General features: G+C 42.4%; 2 protein-coding genes across 2 annotated transcripts; both read left to right on the top strand.

Moving 5' to 3' along the window:
• The first annotated feature begins 342 nt into the window (after positions 1-342).
• Positions 343-14,670, top strand: CSUI_004826 (acetyl-coenzyme a). The gene is made up of 13 exons (XM_068065008.1): positions 343-444; positions 1,583-1,697; positions 2,430-2,565; positions 3,641-3,707; positions 4,620-4,737; positions 5,370-5,518; positions 6,172-6,377; positions 7,400-7,462; positions 8,188-8,522; positions 10,004-10,159; positions 10,649-10,776; positions 11,297-11,402; positions 12,048-14,670. Exons 1-13 carry the CDS (start codon positions 400-402, stop codon positions 12,389-12,391), a joined length of 1,968 nt encoding a protein of 655 aa, XP_067923017.1. The 5' UTR covers positions 343-399; the 3' UTR covers positions 12,392-14,670.
• A 1,615-nt stretch (positions 14,671-16,285) lies between these two features.
• CSUI_004825 (uncharacterized protein) lies at positions 16,286-20,596 on the top strand (the record flags this gene model as incomplete). The annotated part of the gene is made up of 3 exons (XM_068065007.1): positions 16,286-17,771; positions 18,683-19,145; positions 20,154-20,596. Coding segments are annotated over exons 1-3 (1,182 nt in total), but the record flags the coding sequence as incomplete, so codon positions are not given.
• Positions 20,597-20,730: the final 134 nt, after the last annotated feature.

Genomic DNA, 20,730 nt, shown 5'->3' with positions numbered 1-20,730 from the left:
TCTGTCTATCTATCTATCTATCCACCTACCTATCTATCTATCTATCCACCTACCTATCTATCTATCTATCTATCTATCCACCTACCTACCTATCTATCTATCTATCTATCTATCTATCTATCTATCTATCTATCTATCCACCTACCTATCTGTCTATCTATGTGCATCTAGTTCACTTCTTACTACAAGGTTTTGAAGCAGAGAACTACTGTTCAAAGGACTCAATTCTCTCCGTGTTGCGAATGAAAAGAGCTTAGACAATAACATAGGCGTGCATCTCTACACGAGGCGGGAGGGACTCCTTTCTTATCTTTCTCGTGAATTCTTCTGTTCCTTTTTCAGCAAGCGACGGAGACACTTCGGTGGGCGTCTCCTTTCACTAAAGTTTTTCATGGGAGAATGGAAGATGGAAATGTATCTTGGTTTCTCAATGGAAAACTAAATGTATGTCACTCACATTCTATCTAGCTTCAATCCATCTATCTTTAATCTGTCTATCCTTAACTATCTACCGAGTTTTGAAATTTATCTATCTATCGCCTGTGTGTGTCCCTCTCTTACGGCATTACTTGTATAGGTTTCCATGCACTTTTCTTTCGAGTGATTCTTTCATATATCTATCTTTCTCTCTCCCTCTGCATTCTTCTTTTCCCCGACATCGTCTCTCTCTCCGTCGTCTCTAAGAATGCAGTTTCTCCAACAACTTCCCTACATCCTCTGTACATACATATCTATCTTTCTATATATGTATGTATATGCATGCGTGTACGTGCTTATATCGATGAGTGAGGAGAGACTAGATGTCAAGCACTCGATACTATGGAGGTGTTCGTCGATACGGAAACTATCTATTATATACCTCACTACTTGATAGATACACCTATACAAACAACAGGCGACTTATCAAGCATGAAGACACTCTATCTCTCTTCATGTATCTATCTCCCTACGTGTTTACCAGAGGAATAACTTTCCGTTTTATTCTTTAATGATGTAGAAGCGAAGCTAGTTGATCTCCATAGTAGACCATACATACCATTCCGTCGTCTGTCTCGCGTGGCTTTCTTAGACAGACCGAATAGACCGAGAAAGAAAGAAAAAAAGAAGGAAGTCAGAATACACTTTCTTTCTCCCTCCCTTTCTCATTTCTTTACATTCGTATCTTCTTAAAATCTACCGCCTTCATGCAAGCGAAAGAAGCATCCATTCTCTCCACACACCCTGTCTATACTCATGGATATGTATGTATAATATATATGTATATATACATAGGCATATACACGTACATACATGTGTGTGTTGATACACCTGTATTCTGTCTGTGTCTCTCCGTGTCTGACCACATTCATGTCTATCTATCTATCTACATGCATGTGTCTGCATATGTATAAATGGCTGGCTACTCAGTCCAGGTATATCTAGATGTATGTACGTAAGTGGAGATACAAGCGTCTCGTTGTATTGGGTTGTCGAATACACATGCTGGAGATACGAAGAAGATAGAGAATGGCAGATGTAGAGAGAAGAGAATTGAGGAGAAGATCTCTTGCGTTGTGTTTGTTTCCTGTCTCTTTTCATGTAGGTTTGCGATAACTGTGTAGATAGATGGGCTGAGAAGTTTCCTAATAGAATCGCCCTCATATGTGAAGCTGATAATCCTGAACATAGTACTGTCGTCACTTACAAAAAGCTTCTTCGTAAGTTCTTCGATTCAACACAACCCTTGTTTCTCTCTTCTTCACTCCTCTTTTCTCTTTCTTCTTCTTCCCCTCCTCCCTCTCTCTTCTTCTCTTTCCTCTCTCTTCTTCTCCCCTCACTTTACCTCCTCTTTTCTCTTCCTCTCCTTCCCTCTTCTTTCTTTCCTGGCTCTCTTTCTGTGCTTCCTTCCTTTTCCTGATTTTCTTACTTATACCTCTCATAGACTAACTGATCCCTTCTACTTCTATCGCGTCGGCTGTTCACCCGCCAAGTGTAGAGACACTTGAATGTACCGCACAGTATCTCTGTCGTCATCTTTCAGAGCAGCCTCTTATACGCTGTTCTTTTCCTCTCTACCGTATCATGGCCGTGGATTCAATCATGTGCTCAAGTAAACTTCTATCTGCCTCGCATACCAACGAAGAAAAAGAGAGAATGAAACGATACTCTAGAAGGTGGTCGTAGTGTCTCTATAGGGTAGTAGTGTCTCTATATGTGTCTCCAGTATCTTCTTATCGATCTTTCTGGATGTCTTCGCGTTCAGCCTCTCTCGTTGGATAGCCGTCTCAAGTCTCACAGATACATAGACATGTATATACACCTATGTCCATCTATACACAAATCTATAAGCTTATATACATCGAGTTAGAGTCTATACAGCAGGCACTCTGTTCATCTCCCTTCTTTCTTCTTTTCTCTTGTTTTCTCTTCCTTCTTCTTCTGCTTCTCAGAAAATGTCTGTCAGTTTGCGAATATGCTAAAGAGGCTAGGTGTACGTAAAGGAGATACAGTCACCATCTATCTTCCTATGATACCTGAGATTGTCTATGCTATGCTTGCATGCACTCGGATAGGAGCTGTTCATAGGTAAGAAGAAGTCAAACCTATCAAGGAGAAAGAGAATACAGTCTTTCTGTTCTCTCTTCCTCCCCTTCTTCTTTCCTTAGTTGATAGAAGCATCTAGTGTGGAAGGAGTAAGAGTGTCCGTCCTTCCTTCTTTCATTCATTCTTTCTTTCTTTCTTATCCATTTCGATGTGGAGGAGCCCCGTGATTTGTCTATCTCCTCAGAAGAAACAATCTAGGGTTTCTCCTTTCTTTCTAGTCAGAACCTGCTTTCATCTGTGTGCGTATCTCCTAAGAAGTAGCAAATCACTATCTGTTTCTCGCGGAGATCACCGGAGGTCCTAAACTCTTAAGAGCAGACAGCTCGTATAATGTATCTCCTTCTCTATATCGACAAGATAGTAAGTGAGTTAGAGTATGCAGATGGTAAATAGGATGTATATCTTTATTGGAGAGCTTTCCGTATCTTCTTAAGATCCGGTCCTCTGTCTTCCTATGTAGTCTTACATGTCTATCTTCATCCTCCCTGTGCAAAGATGAGAAGTGGATGTATGCTTATATGCTCTAGATGTATGGGGGTTTTGACGAAGTGCCGATAGAAGATAGGAGATAGCTAAAGAGAAAGATAAGGAGCCCGAAGATCATTTGTCTCGTCATGGTACGTACATACATGGGGAGAAGATCTCTCCATACATCTATATCGATTGAAGAAATAGCAAGAGGAATGGCAATGAAGGCTCCAGTCAAAGGCGGCTGTAAGCATAACGGTGCCGATTGTTTCGCCACCTTTGCTTTCTTTAATGAGCCGAAAGATAGCACATACACAGGGACATGAGAGAGAGAGATAGGTACATCAAGACAGTCTCTTACAGAGATAGCTGTTTCACTTTCTACATGCATAGATAAGTCCCCTTTCTCTCTCTCTCTCTCTGTGTATGTGAAGTTTTGGTCACCTGACGGGAAGCATATGTTCTCTCTCTCTTCTCCTTCTTAGTGAATAAAAAACCCCTTTCTACCTACCTCCCGCTGTCTCTGCTCTTCTTCCTCTTCTCTCATCTGTTTTGCGTCTTTCTCTCCTTCTCACTCTTTCTTTCTTAGCATCGTCTTCGCAGGATTTGCAGCGAATAGTTTAGCGGAGAGAATTCAAGACTCCCAAAGCCGAATCGTAAGCCATCCAATTGCTCGTCCTCTCTCCCCTCTCTTTTTTCCTCTCTTCTTCTCTTCTCTTGCTTCTTCATTTATCTCTTTTATCTTCTTCTCCTGTCCCCTTGTCTCTTCTTTCGGCACGTCTTCTCTCTTCTTTAGACAAATGGAGAAAGACAGAAAGAAAGAAAGAAAGGAGTTGTTAATTGCGTAGACGGACGATTGAATGGCAAGAGTGATCAAGAAGTCTTCCTTCTCTTCTATGTTAAGATATCTATTCATACGTATACATATCTGATTAATACACAGATGAAGAGGGAGAGGGTGGCACATCTCCTTGTAAAGGGATGAGATCGTAGGAAAAGAGGAGAGAGAGATGTGTATACGTATGGATGTAGAGGGGTTTGTGTTTTCTTTCGACGTGTATGAGAAAGAGAGAGAGGTAAAAGATAGATAGATAGATGCATCTGTACCTTTGTGTCTCTTGTTCTTTTTTGTCGTGGATCTTTTTATCTTTCGAGACATTCAGAAGGCTTTCTTTTCTTCTCTCCAGATGACCTCGAAGCCCTAAGCAATCACTCTAACGGCAGTTGGAATTTCCTTCATCTTTCTCTTGTTTGTTGATAGGTCTATTCTTCTCTCTTCTGTTGAAATACTTAGCAACTTTCATCGAAGCTCTCTGTACAGAGTGAGGTTCTTGATACAGGAAGAGACAAAGAACGAAACTGATCATCTAAGGTATCCTCTCCTCACGTGTCTCTTTCTCACCTGTCTCTTCCTTTCGTTGTGGTATCATTCTTTCTTTCTTTCCCGTCTTCTCCTATCTCTTTCTTTTTTTCCCATTTCTCTCTTTCTTTCTTGTCTCTTTCTAATCTTTTCCGAGTATCTTTCTTTCTTTCTTTGGTCTTCTTTCTTCTTTGTTTTCGTTGTGTAGTTGGTAACTGCAGATCAGAGTACAAGAGGAGGGAAGGTCGTGCATCTGAAGGAGATCGCTGACGCCGCCCTCGAGCAATGTCCTTTGGTACAACATGTCGTTGTCTTTCGGTGTAAAGGTAAAGATCTCACTCCCCCTCACTCATTCTCTCTCTCTTTCTCTCCTTTCTCTTCTTTTTCTCTCCCTTTTATCTCTTCTTCTCTCTCTTTCGCCTCAGTCTTTCTCTCTTTCTTTCGTAGTTTCTGTCTCTCTCTGTACACATCTGTCACTATGTTATCGTCCCTTCTTAAGGAGACAGAAAGAGATAGGAAAGAAAGGAGAAAGACACACCGTGAATTTTACGGTTCTACGTTCTTTCCGGAGTTTTTTCTTCTTTTCATTTGGGGTGTCTCTCTCTCTTTCTCGACCTCATCATTCCCTCTCCCTCTTGACACAGAAATGTCTATATAGCCTCGTCAGTCAGTCTCTCCTCTCTGTTTCTATATGCATATGTAGACATGGGCTCAATACACATCATGTCTTTCTACCTACGTCTATGTGGTATACTGCTTATAAAGTACATACGTCTACATTGGTATCTCCATATCTCTTCTATCTATGTATCCATCTCTTCTTTTTTCTCCATCCTGCTACTGTCTGTTCTTCTTCTTCGTCTTTTTCATTCCTTTCTGCTCGTGAAAGTCATCGGCTCTTTCTCTTCATGTCATGTTTCTTGTCTCTGTGTTGAATGCGTGCGTCTGCTGTCTGTAGGAGATCCTGTAGAGAAGTGGGTGGCTGGACGTGATATCTCTGGGACAGACCTCCTACCTCAGATGCAGCCCTATTGTCCTCTCGAGGTCATGGATAGCGAGGATCTTCTCTTCATTCTTTACACATCTGGATCGACTGGCAAACCCAAGGTAAACAAACATCTCGCCTTTCTTTCTCTCTCTGTCTCTTTCTTTCTCACCATCTCTTTCTTTCTTTATTCTTTACATCGTCCTGCATCTCTCTCCTATTTCTACAAATACATAGTCATACTTGTTCAATCGTCTATATCCTTTTCTTCATACACACACAGGCACACACGCAGACAAAGAGAAAGACAATGAGAGAGAGAAGAAAGCGGAGAAGATTCGTGATTAACTCTTCTATTCTATTTTACCATGGAGGTGACTAATTTCGCTCTCTATCTATTTCCCTCTCTGTATATATGTAGATAAATAGATAGGTACACATGCACATTATGAGAATGTCAAGGAGAAAGATGTTTGCTAGAAGGGTAAGAATAATGAAGAGAAGAAACGGGAGAAGAAGGAGCATTCTGCCTACCTTTCCTCTGTCTGTCTATCTTCAATCTATCTGTCTGTCTATCTTTAATCTATCTATCTATCCTTTATCTATCTATCTATTTATCTGTCTTCAATCTCTTTGTTTTCTTTTTCATTCCACTTGTTTTTCCTCCCTTTTTGTGTTTTTTTCTCATCTTCATGGTCTCTTTTTCATTTCCTTTCTTTCTTTGTTTCTTTGGTGTCTTTTTTTTCTTTCATCTCTCTCTTTTGTGTGTGTGTAGGGTTTATGTCATACAACAGCAGGTTATCTCTTATACGCGGCTTTAACACATCGCTATGTCTTTGATTACCACCCTGGAGATATCTATGCATGCGTGGCGGACTGTGGGTGGATAACAGGCCATTCGTATGTTGTCTATGGGCCTCTATGTAACGGGGCCTCGACGCTTCTCTTTCAGTCCATGCCAACCTATCCCAATCCAGGAAGGTAAAAAAGACGCCTCGTTATCTCCAGCTTTATACTCATTCTCTTCCTGACAGGAGATACACTCGTAGAAAGAAAGAAAAAAGATGCAAAAGAAGAAGGTCTCCCTCCTCTTATTCTTCTTCCTGTTCTCTTTCAGTTGAATCATCGTGTGATGGTTTTCTTTCCGATGAAAGAAAGAGGATCTAAGTTTCTTTCTTTCTTTCTTTCTTTCTTTCTCGTTCATTTCCGGCCGGAGGTATCATGGTGTACGGAGGGAGAGAGCTGTACTCTACCGTTTATAGCTTTGTGCTTCCTTCTTTGTTTTCCAGTCGCTTTCTGTCTCGTCCCATTTCTTCTTGTCGTGGTAGAGTGAAGAGAGAGAGATATGAGAGAGAGAGAGACAGACTGGCTCACGATCTACGGGAGGTGTTCTGTATGTACAAGAGAAGTGTCTGTAGAAACGACGTCTCATAGACTTCCATCGTGTCTCCTCACTGTACATCTGAATGTACTTACGTACAAATGTAGACATACGTGTTGTATATAGACCAGTATACATATATATACATATATAGACATGCATATATATATGTATTTGTGTATTTTTATATGAGAGTATGTGGACGAACGGAGCTTGTAGAGAGAGAAGGAGAGAATGGAAGGTGACTGATTTGATTCTTCATAGGCTTGATGGAAAGTCTCTTGCAAAGCGCGAGGATGTGTGTATACGAAAAAATGGACACCTTTCTTATTCACTTTCGCGCTTCTCTTTGTATTCTTCATGAATGGATCGATGTAACTACCTATCTCTCCATCCATGAAAAAAGCTGTTCCTCGAGGTCTTTCATTTTCCTGAAGAGAGAGAGAGACGCCCTCATAAAGAGGTAGATAGACAGAAAGCGAAGATAAATCAATCTTGTCTATTCTTCCCGGTCGCGTCGTAGAGAGAGTTTGCCTCCCTCTTTCCTTTCGTTCTTTCTTATCTTTTTCTTTCTCTCTTTCTCTGGTGTGTTTCCTTGTTCTTTCTTTCTTTCTTTGTGTAGGTATTGGCAGATGATTGAGAAGTGGAAAGTCACGCAGTTTTATACCGCACCCACAGCCATCAGGTAAAGCCACACAGTTCACAGTATCATACATCTATAGACATACACACACACGCATACATAGGCACATATACATACATACACATCTATACACATCGTCCTTCTCTTGGTCCTGCTAGCTTTTCTACTTCTATCTATCTATAATCCATCGATCTATCTTTAGACCATAACTATACATTCACCTTTCTTCACTTTTGCCACCTGTCTTTATCTATCTATCTATCTTTAACTGGTATCTATCCATCTAGATATCTCTGGTTTATCTGCCTGTCCTCTGTCTATCTACGTATTCATAATCTGTCTATCCGTAGTCTATCTATCTCCCTATCTCCGTCTGTCTATCTATCTATGTGTCTGTTGTCTGTCTGCGTCTGTACGAAGAGGAGTCGACCAAATATAGAATATACATCCATGTAGGAGAAATTGAGCGTACATACGTATACAGATATAGATATATTGTATATTCTTCAGATATCTGAGAAATCGATACATACACACGTATCTATTTATATAAGTATACATATGTGTATGTATCTCTCTCTGTATGCGTGTATCAAGATCTTTCTCTTTTCTGATCTCTAGTTTCTCCTGTCTTACCTCAACTAGGCCTTTGATTTTTTTCCTCGTCTCTGTCACTTGTATATCTGTTTCTTTCATTCTTTCTTTCTGGCTCTTTCTTTCTTTCATTCTTTCTCACACTTTCTTTCTTTGTTCTTTGTATCGTTCAGAGCATTGATGCGCTATGGTGCAGAAGTCCCAGGGAAGTTTGACTTGACGTCTTTACGTATTTTAGGGAGTGTAGGCGAGCCGATTAATCCAGAGGCATGGAGATGGTACTTCTCTGTGATCGGCCAGAATCGATGTACCATCGTCGATACATACTGGCAAACAGAGACAGGGGGCCATGTGTTAACGCCCATCCCTGGAGCCATGATTACGAAGCCTGGAAGTGCATGCTTTCCTTTCCTAGGAATCGAACCTGCGGTCCTCGATCCTCATACCGGAGAAGAAAAACTAGGCAACAATGTCTGTGGCGTTCTCTGTCTTAAGCGACCTTGGCCAGGTAGGATGATGGATGAGAGGTAAAGATCGATCTAGTGACTTCTCACACGATTTTTAATACCTATATAGTCGCACGAGGATGCTCCGATGACATTTAGAACAGGAGGAGGAGAAGGAGAAAAGGGGTGAACAAGAAGAAAGATCACATGACGAGCGGAAAGAATGAAATAGAGAAGATCGCCCAAGGGGAGATAGAGAAGAAGAATAGCGTTGTACGGGATGAAGATGATGCGAATAAGATAGGGGCTGTCTTTCTCTCGTGGAAGCAAGAGAGAATAGGATCACTGCAGCTGATAGCAGATAGAGATCGATCAGAACACGTTTCTCGAGAATGTAGACAAGTCAGAAGACCTTGTAGAGTTTTCTTTCTGTCTATCTATCTGCCCTTAGGAGGTAGCGTACTTTCATTGTCTCATGCGTCTCTTTCCTCTCTCTGATCTTGAGTTTATGCGAAAGTTAGTTAAGGTGTGATGTAAGGGAGCATGGGATACGCTTTCATCCCTGATTGGTAAAAGTTCTCTGTATGTGTATGGCTTCTCTAGTTATGTGTTGCTCGAGAAGAGACTCTGAAGATGTCTTAGGATCGATTCAACCCCCCGAATGAAGAGAAGAATGAATGGGCTTCCGATGAATGCTGGTCGATTGACGGCTTTCCTCGATGTTCCCGTGAAAAAATCGTCTTCCTCTTCTTCCGTGGCTCGAAAGAGTTAGAAAGAGGTAGATCGAGAGAGAGAGAGAGGTATACAGAGAGATCGAGAGGTGGAGTGGTAGACGCGTGGGGAGAAGATACACGAAGAGAGATAGAGTGTCTTCATGCTTGATAAGTCGCCTGTTGTTTGTATAGGTGTATCTATCAAGTAGTGAGGTATATAATAGATAGTTTCCGTATCGACGAACACCTCCATAGTATCGAGTGCTTGACATCTAGTCTCTCCTCACTCATCGATATAAGCACGTACACGCATGCATATACGTACATGTATATATATATATATATATATTGCATATACAGAGGGGATGCAGGGAAGTTGTCACTGGCTGTGCAGCCGATAGAGAGATGGACTACTTAGAGAAGAGAAGACAGGGTTGTGCCAAGGAGCCCGAGGAGTGGATGATAGCGTGTCTCCTAATTACGAGTGAAGGTTTGTTTTTCTTTTCTGACTTTCCAGTGACAAGCAACCATACTGATCTTTCTCTATTTTGAGAAGTGGTAAATCTCTGTCTGTAATCTATCTCCATCTTGAGTCTATGTCTGGGTGTTTGTATGGACTTCGTCATAGAGAAAGGACGAGGGTTGCTTCTTGTTTTGCCTCTTTTTCGAGGTGGTCGTTTTTCTTCTTTTCTCTTTCTAACTCCTCAAGTGGAGGTAAAGACATCTCTTCTTCTTAACCACGTCTTCTTTCTTTCTTTCTCACTCTTTCTCTCTTTCTTTCGCTTGCTTATTATTTGGAACTTGCTTGTGTTGTTGGCACGTGCTGACAGGAGTTGCCCGTACAGTTCACGGAGGCCACTTGAGAATGATGAGTACGTACTACCTGCCTTATAAAGGTTACTTCTTTACAGGAGATGGTGTCTACAGAGATGCAGAGGGGTACTATTGGATCACGGGAAGAGTAGACGATACTCTCAACGTCTCAGGTAAAGATCGGTTATGGAGGGGAGAAAAGAAGAAGGAAGAAGAACGAAAGGAAGCGAAGACAGAAAGAAGGAAAGAATAGTGTAGAGCGGATTATGCATACACATGAGTTTGTATGTATGTATATAGGTAGGTAGATGTCTTATGTATGGACTGATCTTCTCGATGGATTCAATAGACAGCGGCCACTCCAAGATCCGGCTATGTGCGGGGAGAACAATGAATGGAAGAGAGAATAAGGGAGGTTTCTTCTTCTATGAAACATAGAAGAGATATCAGACAGCAAGAAGGAAGGACAGAATCTGGCATCGGATCTACACGTAGACAAAGCAATCAACCGTTCATTCAGTGCAATGCCTTGACAAGAGAAAACGCCTCTGAAAAGGAAGAAAGTTCTGTGAAAACCGTCATCATTCATCCATTCCTGTTTCCTCTTCTTCTCAGTCGTTTTTCTTCTTCGTGTCTCCTTCGTTTCTTCATGCCTGCTGTAGGCCATCGATTAACAACAGCCGAGATAGAACATGCACTTGTCCAGCACCCGGATGTTGCGGAAGCTGCTGTAGTCGGCGTTCCTCATGATGTGAAAGGATGTGGAATCTTCTGTTTCGTCCTTTTTAAGGTATGTTCGTCTTTCATCGGATAAAACAAAAAGCCAGCGGGCTGCAGTGGAAAGAAGGTGAACGTTGCTTCCTCTGTTCTCTTGCTATCTGGTGAGCTCAGTTTGTTTCATCGTAAGACAGAAACGAAGAGAGGGTAGAGAGACAGATGTTAACTTCTAGTGTACATACACCCTGAAGTGTATATCCACCTTGGAGTGTATATACACCTTACTTGACTCGTGATGATTGGTACGGGGATGACTACGTCATTGCATCCGTATCAATATGCACAGATAATCTATTAATAGACGTATGCGCACAGCACACGTTGCTAGGTTTTGAGACCATGATTCAGTTCTGTTAGTTTCACGTGAGTTTCTTCTTCTTTCCCTGTGTACGTGTGCTATGCCCGCGTCAGGTTAGATAGCTCCTCAATAGATCAGCAGATCATGTGGACTGGAAAAAGGAGAAAGGAGACTTCGAGAAACGAGAAAAAAAAAGAAGTGCTCAGTTCTGTTGTTGATTTGGGTGTATGTACAGCATGGCAAGTGTGATAAGAGACCAGAAGTCCTTAGTGAACTTCGAGCGGTTGTGAGGAAACACATCGGACCTATAGCTACGCCTGATAAAATTCTCATCTGTAAAGGTAAGTAGTTGTCTTTTCTCCCCTCCACCTATCCCGTCTTCTTTGTTTCTCAAAAGACAATGGATGGTTCTTTGCTTTCTCTCCTTTCTCTTCTTAAGAAGAAATTCTACCTTCCTGCTCTCCAGAGCGGGTGATGGAGAGTGAAAATTTTAGTTTTCTTTCTGTTCGTGGAAATGAAGCCTCCTCACATACGCATGCCATTAGAAAGACAGACACAGCGCTGCTCTCATCGTCGATCGGTAGACTTCCATGCATGGACGATGGAGTAGAGAAACATAGAGAGAGAGAGAGAAAGAACGAAGATGAGATTTCTTTGGTTCGTTTTTTTCTTTCATCATCTTCCTCTTTTTCTTCTTCATTCTCTCTCTTTCTATCCTCTCTTTCTCCTTTCTTCTCTTCCAACTAAGTGATCATTCGTTCATTCTTTGTTTTTCTTCTTGTTTCTCTTGTCACGCCTCATCTCTCATCTCATCAAGTTGTTCTTTCTTCAACCCCATACTTTGTCATTTCTATCGTCCTTACTTTATTTTGGTACATCCTCATCGATCTTCTTTTTGAAAAGAAATCTGTCCATCTATCTGTCTATCGACCAGTCTGTGTGTACTATTCTTTTCGTGGCGTTCTCTGCTGTCTCCTGTGTTGTAGATCTCCCCAAGACGAAGAGCGGAAAGATCATGAGGCGTCTTCTACGAAAGATTGCGTGCCTCGACTGTGATGATCTAGGAGATGTAAGTACACTTGTGAACCCCCATATCGTAGAGGAATTACTTGAAGCTGTAAAAGCTTCCTATACGGACGTCAATTCTTCTTCTCCTACTTCATCTTCCTCCTCTACGACTACTACGGCTGAGACTCATGGAAAGAATGTATCTTCATCGGCGAAGAAAACGTACGAGGAATTAGTACAAGAAAAGAGAGAAGAAGGAGAAGGCATGAAACAACATACTACAGGAGAGGCTCAGAACAGCGGTCTTATCGCATCTTCTTGAATGACAAACCAAAGCATGAAAGATGAAACACAGACAGATATGATGCCATTCATACACACACTACAGTCTTCTCTTGGTTCATCTCTGAAAAGGAAGAGAGCAGGTCATCACTAAGCCGTGTGCTGCATAAGAAGAAAAATTTCCACTGTATGTACACCACACTGGCGTATGTATTGGGAGGTGTAAGGGGACAGGGAAGGAAAGACTTTCGTGTCCCATCAGAAGAATGTCTTCTAAAGGGATGGGCGAAGATCCTCACTCCTCTTTGTCCGAGAATGAATAGAGGATTTCTCTCCATACACACTATGGAAAGTTTCTCCTTCAAGCTCGTCACGAATCTAGATGATGAATGTATCAGAAGGGCAGGTATCTTTGTATTTATCTGTTCAACATCTACAGAAATACAGAGACAGACTGTACACCTACACATACAGACATATATGTAGTCCACATATATGTATATAAATGTGTCGATATAGGTTGTATGTATAGATCCTTACGTGTATGTACATGTATGGATGGGTATATGGCATGACGAGGAATATTTTCCATTGTTGTCTTAGACGGCTCGCTTATGTGTCGCTGTGATGAAAATAAGGGAGAAGATATGAGAAGGAGAGAAAAAAGAAGATTGAGATAGGAAAGGAACAACAACGGAGAAAAGATGAAGAGGGTCTTTAAGGGAAGGGACAACAAGATTTCTCACAAAGAAAGCACGAGAGGAGTGTTGTTTTTCTTCCTCTCATCTTCCTCGACTGTTTCAACACATTCTTCTTTCGGAAGGAAGGAAGAAAGATTGTTGTACTGATCTATCACTTGCGATGTATGTCTACTTGCCATTGGAGTTTTCTCACTTCGAACAGCGTGAGTAGGCAGGAAAGGATGGGTGCTGTATGTACACCCCGTCCCAAGTCTTATCCTCGTGTGGATATATGTAGATGCACATATGTGTATCTATGTATTGCCTATCTAAATAGATGTGTGCGTATACAGATATCTATACACATACGTGTCGCTACAGTTCGTGTGTTTAGAAGAGAGGATCAGAGTAAGAACGTAGATAGAAGAGTTTTTGACGGGTCATTCCTCTTTAGAGACGGATGCTCCTTTTCAAGGAGGGGATGAAGTGATGATAAGAAAGACAAAGAGATGGAAGATGGGATCAATCTGTATGAGATGTTCTTTTCTTAAGATCCGTCCATACTCTCTTCGCCGTCTGGGGTGATAAAGTCTCCTCTTGAAGCTAGAGAGGAAAGACGGGTATATTGGTTTTTCTCTCGGTTGTCTAATCATGAAGGTTTTATTATCGGGTGATTCTTGGATAGGAAAACAAGGGGAAATGATAGAGAGACAGAAAGAGACTCTCTGGAGTTTGGTTCTCATGAGGTGTATATCCACTTGTCGTCGACTGTGGTTCCCTACCTGGCTAGCTAGCTAGCTAGCTGGCTTCCTGTACAGACAACACCGCTGTTGTGCAGCTAGCTAGCTTGTTGTCGATCTTACGAAAGAAGTAATGGAGATTCGGGGGTGTTTCAAAGTGTTTTTCGTCTTTCGCTTGACCTCCATCATCCTTATTCTTTCCTGAGAATCTCACAAGGAACGATGTCTTTCTCTGTTCTCCATCCAAGGAAGTCCCAAAAGTCGATGCTATGTTGCGCTTTTTGTAATCCCGTTGGGGAGCTAGCTGTTAGGGCGTTATGATGACGACATGTCTACAAGGATCTTGTGACAGGGAGGGAGGGGGTCGATGTTGAATGGTGAAAGAAGAAAATTCAATGAGAAAGGAATGAAGGAAGATAAAAGTAAAGGTTTTAAAGAGAGAGACTGAGAGTATTTGGAGGTCTCTCTCTTGTCTCTTCTTTCTTTCGTCCACGAGGTGTCGCGGTCTTTCTTTCAAGAGAAAAGGAAGGACCTTCTTCTCACCCTTTCAACACGAAAAACCCATCTAACTTAAGATAGACCTCTTTTTAAGTATCTGTGTTTCTTGTTTGCAGTGAGGAGTGTATCTTCTCGGCTTTCCTTGTCCTCCTCTCATTCGTATCTCCTTTCTATAACGTTTATCTTTTCTATTATCAGCTTGAGAGATACTTCAATGAGACCTTTTGTTCTTTCTCCGTCTCTGGCCTTTGTTTTTGAAGCACCAGTGTGCCTTCATAAGGGACGATTGACCTTCTTTGTTTTAGTAGAGAACCTTCATATAAGGTTTCTTGAAAGACGTGATAGGTGATGAAGATCCCTCCTTGTATTATTCTACATCTGAATTTCACGTATGACATCCCACATGCCCAAGTTCACTTCGATTCTGACCTTTAATCAGCGCACTGTCTTTTTTCTCGTCGTCGTTCTCTTGTCTATCTTTTTTTTTCGTTCTTTGTTCTTCAATAAGAGAGATTGAGAAGGATGATTTCAGTCGTAGATTGAAGAGAGAATAGAGAGAGAGCCCACGGCAGAAGTGTCGGATGTTTTCATGGGATGGACTAGAACTGCCGACTTTAAACTGAACCATGGAGCTTCCATCATGAACATGAGGGCGAAGAAATACTATGTAGCGAGACCATCCTCTCAATGGTATTGACGGAAGGGCGGAAGAAGATGGATATAGAGAGGAGAAAAAGAGGTGGCGTAGGTATGTAGAGAGAAGAGACAAAGATGTTCATGAGAGAAAGAAGAGTTCTTTCCGGCTGAAAGGTGATTGCGAGAGAGCAACTGGAGGGTGAATGGTTGATAGCTATGTCTAGCACCCACAGAAGGTCCATATCATCTATGTCGGATGAGCGCTTCATATAGCAGCAGTAGATGTCTTCGAGTCTTTCGCGATGAAATTCAACAGCCTTATCGGTGTATATGGATGCTCCCGTGTCTATCGACATGTGTATTTGTATGAAGAGAGGGATCACCCCCAGCTATACGTATCTCAGACGTAGCGGCTATGTCAACGAAGGTCCAACGATGAAATCACCTTCTACACAGTCTACTCTCGGAGAATTCTATTGACATGTATTTTGGTATAGTATGCAGACAGCACCAATGATCTTAAACACCTTTAGATGGAGTAAGATCTGTGCTAAGTAACTCCTAGGGGAAGCCTTAATCCTTTCTTGAGTGAGCTACTACGGACCGAGTAGTCGGCCCCAGGCGACGACGGGTAACCATGCCCCGGTACCGTATGCCTGCCTGCTGCCACTACTACTACTACTACCACTGAAAGCGTAGTGACGTGATGTCGTCGACACAGTGAAGATCAAGAAAGAATAGTGGAAGGCTCTATTTAGCAGTTCTATGGAGAGAGTTGGGTTAGCAGTGCGTTTCCAGCAAGACAAAGATTCCGGGTGTACAGACACTCTGCTGTGAGTGACCGAGCTGTTGCATCATCGTTATCATCCTCGCCGTGACGAGTATTTCCACGTTAAAGACGTGATGAGGATTCGGTTTGAAGACGAGAAAAGAACAGGGCAACGACAGGCAGAAATCGCAAAAACGAGCTTTATAACTGACGATGACGGACGCATGTCATCGAGAAGAGATCGCCATGTCTACATGCCTTGAAAACTTTCCCGTGTGGTGTTGCTAGGGACAGACAACTTTACCGGAGAGCCGCGAGAGTGGTGAATGCAAAGGTTACGGGTCACTGGGGGTGATTCGAGGTCGACGTCTCTTGCTTTCTTTACAATCCAAATGGATACTCCTAACTCTCATACCCAGGTGTGAGTGAGACACGAAAAGAACGAAACAAGTCGGGGAAAAGAAGAAAAGAAAACGGTACTTTGTCGTTCTTCTTTACGTAGAAGCAGTAGACCGGTGCTGGTGCGGTGGCTAGCTATCGACTAGCTGCTTGGCTTCGAATGAACCGGGGTTGTCGACTTGACCGTTGACCCCCGGTCAAATTTGCTCTCCCTTTTCTTTCTTCCTTTCTGAGGTATTCTTTCATTGTCTTGCCCCAAGGAGAATCGAGCTTTTTACCTTTCTCTGTTGGTGTGCCTCTCTCTTGTCCGAGAAGGGAAAGAAGCACATACACCTGCTTATGATGTCCGTCCATACGGTTTTCTTCAGCTTCGGTCGTCGCCACTGCGAAGATCAAGAGAAGAAGTTCCTCGTATTCTTTCTTGAAAGGAATTTGAAAAGGAGGAAACGGTCCGTTAGTCTCGACATCAAAAGATTTTTTGAGAAAGGAGCATCCTCACCAGAGAAAACTCCTCAAGGTTTCGCCTTCCATTCAATTTGACGGGCGGGGGGGGTTCTCCACTCAGCTGCTGACCGAGTTTCCCTCATCTTTTTTTTTTCTTTTCTCCTTCCGTTTTTTTTCTTGCTTCTTATCATGGAGCTACTTTACTTTGCTTTTCTCTTCTCCTTCTCTCTCTCTTGAGCAGAGACATTTCCACTCTTTTCTGCCGACCTCTCGAGCCCTACCTTCCAGCAGCTGTTCAACGAACACGAACGCCGTCGTACACATAATCCTCTCTCTCTTTGTCGTTTTCGTTTTTCCTTGTAGAGTGAATTCGCTAGTGAAGTTTCCTATTTCCTTCTCTTCTTTCTCGTTGTTAGTCTCTCTTCTTTCTCTCACAGTTCGCGATCTCCCCCTATGGACTTCTTTTCGAGTCTCTCTTTCCTTCTCTTATCTTCCGTCCCTTTTCTATTACATACCCATCCATCTCTTGTCTGTCGTCTGATTGTTGACTGGTTCTTCTTTCCTTTTCTCCTACATCCATCTCTTTGACTGTGGACTTCTATATCTCGAGAGAGAGACTTCTTTCCTCTTTTCTGACGTTCTAATAGTGGCGTGGACGTCGAGATCCATGCTTATTCTCTCTCTCTCTCTATTCACCTTTTCCTCTTGTTCTTATGCTATACCCCCCTTTGACCTTTTCTCAACAAGTTTTTTTTCCTCATTCCCAACACCCTTCTTCAGAACTTATGCTCCCTGCTCGAATCAACGCAGCAGTCTCTTACTTCCTTCACGTTCTCCTGTCAATTTCTTTTTTCTTTTCTCTTCTGTCCTTCTTTTTCGCTTCTCTTCCTCACATTTTCTACATTTACCGTCTATCTTTATCTGTGCCATTCTTTTTCTTCTTCTTTTCCTCTTAGCTTTCATCCTTGGTTCATCGAGATGTCTTGTACGACAACACCTTACTCAGCTCTTGTTCTTCCTAGACGAACGAGAGCTCCGTCCTATACTTGCGCGACGGGGTACGAAGATAGACCGAATCGAGTGTGGTTTGATAGAGAAAGAGCCCATCTAGAGAATGAGTTAAGACGTCGCTGTCCTCTTCATTACTTTCTCTCGAAATATGATCTCTCGGCGCTTCTTGCTACTCTAAAGCAAGGCGCCGATCCTGCTCTTAGAGATGCCGCTGGACGGACACCCTTAGATCTTGCTGTCCAGGTATACAGATGAACCACTTCTTTCCGTCACTTCTTTCTCTTCCTCTTCGATTCTTATTGCTTCCGTTTTCCTCTTTGTTTCTTCAAAAGATATGACGACTTCGTGGAAATGACATGTCGCTTCTTCGGTGTGATCAAACAGATCTGTTGCCTCCCCCTCAACATACAGAGATATGGGGGCCTACGCAGAGATGATGACAGGCCGTGTGGGGTTTGATCTTAGACATCTTGATCTGCCATATAGTGTCTCGGGGGGGGGAAAGTAGACAAGCATGTCTATATGGATCTGTCTATATATCTAGATAGACTTGTGACGAAGACGACGAGGCGGAAGAGGAGAAGGAGTATTAGCAGACATGAACAGAGCATCAACCTATTTACATGGCTTTATATTATGGACGTGTGCCTTTGGGCAATCATCCCTAGAATCTCTCTTACAACTTTTCTGATATCTCAAACAACATCGATGGAGGCTAGATGTTTATTCCTTCTTTCTCTTAAAAACTCAAAGACTAGTAGACATCACTCTAATCATCAATACCACAATCATCAGCCTTACTCTATGTATGAGTTGTTGTTGATCTTGGCTTAGGTGTATGTACACCCCATCCCCTCCAGTGGCATTCACATGCTGTTCGAAGGGCTAAAGTATACGAGATAACGTCTATTTGTCTATCTCTTCATCGATCTACTTTCTCATCTAGCATGTAGGCGAGTCGATATAATGCATGCAACAATGGCTTATGAAAGCTTAACATGCACATGATGTGTCTATTCACCGCGGACTTCTTTCCAATACATCAATCGATTCTCCGTCTCTTTCATTTTCCTTCTCCTGTTCTTTCGTTCTGTTTTCCTTCTTTCCTCTCTCGTTCTTTCGTCTCTCTTTCTTTGTTGATCTTTTCTTTTCAGATGGCGATTGAGCTCTTCGAGACATCTCTATGTACATCTTTTCCTGTTGATAATGTAACGACCTCCCGTTCCGCCTACCTTGCGTCAGCGACCTCTCCAGAAGCACGTAAACAAGGCTTTACAAATCCCTTTATTCTAAGTCCTCGAGATACATACGATAATCTTAACGAGCAACCCAATCGTATGAGGTACCGAGCGGCTGGTGTAGATATCTATGAAGGAAGAGAAGGAGGGGGGGGGAGAGGCCGTCTGATAGCACCTGAGAATGCCCTAAGAGGACTCGGAGCTAAGGGTTGTCGAAAGAAGTATTACGCAGGAAACTTCCCGCCACATGAATCGATTGAATATCCGCGAGATGCCGATGCTACTGCAGGGGCAAGAGAAGAAGAAGATGATAATGACTTCGATCTTGAAGATGCGGAAGACTCAGGTTATAAGCGAGCTTCAAGGAGAAGTCGATCTCGTAAGTTCATGGTGTCTGTGTCTCTTGTGTAGAGAGACCGCTAGTCAAACACTGGCGTGATATAGAAGGTCCTCTGTGAAAAGAAACAATGCTGGCATTTCTCTTCGTCTCGTCTGTCCATATGGATATGTATATACATATCTGTGTAAGAGGGGGAGTGGTATTATTGATCGATGTCTCTTCTTGTATATTGTTAGAGTGTATCTTCTCTCTTGTCTGTCTTCTCTGTAGACCATCTGAGGGGGACTGTATATCTTTCTCCAGGTATTATGCGGAGTTGCTTCTCTATCGCCTTCTTTAAGAATGATTATTCCTGAGAAGATATGCTTCTCCGTGTAGATCTAGATGGTCTTCTCCATGAAGTGCATGGAGAGTCTCCTCAGGTCGCTTTTTGAACGCCGTCTCAAGAAAAGAAAAATCTACTGTACCTGTGTATACTATATAGATATACAGATATGCATCTACATACGTATATATGTACATATATATATATATCTATGTATGGCTTCTATCCTTTAGTGAATTGCCTATCAAGTTGTTTCTCGTCGGTATGCTGGAGTGAGCCTACATGGGGGAGAAGATCTGTACAGTGAGGTAGAAGATCGTCTTTGTATCTGTATGTGTAGGTAGGAAGTGGGGACATGCGTAGAGAGACATGCGTCTGTCTTCAATGGAGCTTACTTGTTGTGATAGTCATCTCGTCGGCTTATACGCGGAGAAGCACAGAGATGTGTTATGTGATAGATACGTGTATGTGTATTCAAAGAGAGACGGAGAGGTTTTATAACATATCAAGAGTCTCCGATCAAGTCTCCTGATCAGAGTATGGTAATACACAGCACCATATACATACGGGTTTATTTCTATCTGTCATTCGTTTATGTTCTCTTGCTTCTACGAAGGAGTCTTAATCGTTTTGACTTCCCCTCTACCGATCAACCTACCTATTTGTCTAGACTTCTATTCCTTTTCTTTGTCTTTGTCTCTCTTTATCTTTCTACTGTATAGAGGGAGCATCGTCGCCAGGGCCTTCCTTTCCTTTACCTCAAGGCGATATAACACGTTTTTATGCTTCGGTCCATCAACTCCGTCCACAGCAATTTACGTATGCCTACGATGTGAACGGAAAGCCAGCCTCTTCATGGGCGCGTCTCCAGAGAGAGCAATCAAGACTCGAGCAGAGACATCTACAAGAAGAGTTTCTTGTGGTTCTCGAAGAATTTCTTGATCGACCTCCTTCTCGGGCAGCGATGTCGCAGATGAGAGAATTAATACGACGTCTCAATCTTCTTCTCTCCGTCGTAAAGAAATTCCAACCTTGTCTCCCTCTTATGAGAGAAGCAAGAGAGAAAGCACGTGAATACATAGGCACTGTCCTGACCTATCCATACTTATATACGGCGGCTCTTCACCAAGCATTCAAGAGATATCCAAGAACTCCCTCAGGCCAAGTAAGGAAACGCTTAAAGAGAAAGTAAGAGCTAGATAACGAGAGAAAGAGAGAGAAGAAGAGAGAAAGAAAGAGACATATTTATCGACGAATGTGGGGTAGAGTGGGGATGTTTATGTTGAGTCGAGAGGCTAA

Source organism: Cystoisospora suis, assembly GCF_002600585.1.
Source record: "Cystoisospora suis strain Wien I chromosome Unknown contig_2306, whole genome shotgun sequence".
NCBI classification, from domain to species: domain Eukaryota; phylum Apicomplexa; class Conoidasida; order Eucoccidiorida; family Sarcocystidae; genus Cystoisospora; species Cystoisospora suis.
The sequence above is the reverse complement of the archived record's forward strand: the minus strand, read 5'-3'. Positions and strand labels throughout refer to the sequence as shown.

Coding starts and splice junctions, on each gene's coding strand:
- CSUI_004826 (XM_068065008.1), top strand. CDS start 400: ATGGAAGATGGAAATGTATCTTGGTTTCTCAATGGAAAACTAAAT. Junction 5,519..6,171: donor GATCGACTGGCAAACCCAAG/GTAAACAAACAT, acceptor GTGTGTGTGTAG/GGTTTATGTCATACAACAGC. Junction 10,777..11,296: donor TCTGTTTCGTCCTTTTTAAG/GTATGTTCGTCT, acceptor GTGTATGTACAG/CATGGCAAGTGTGATAAGAG.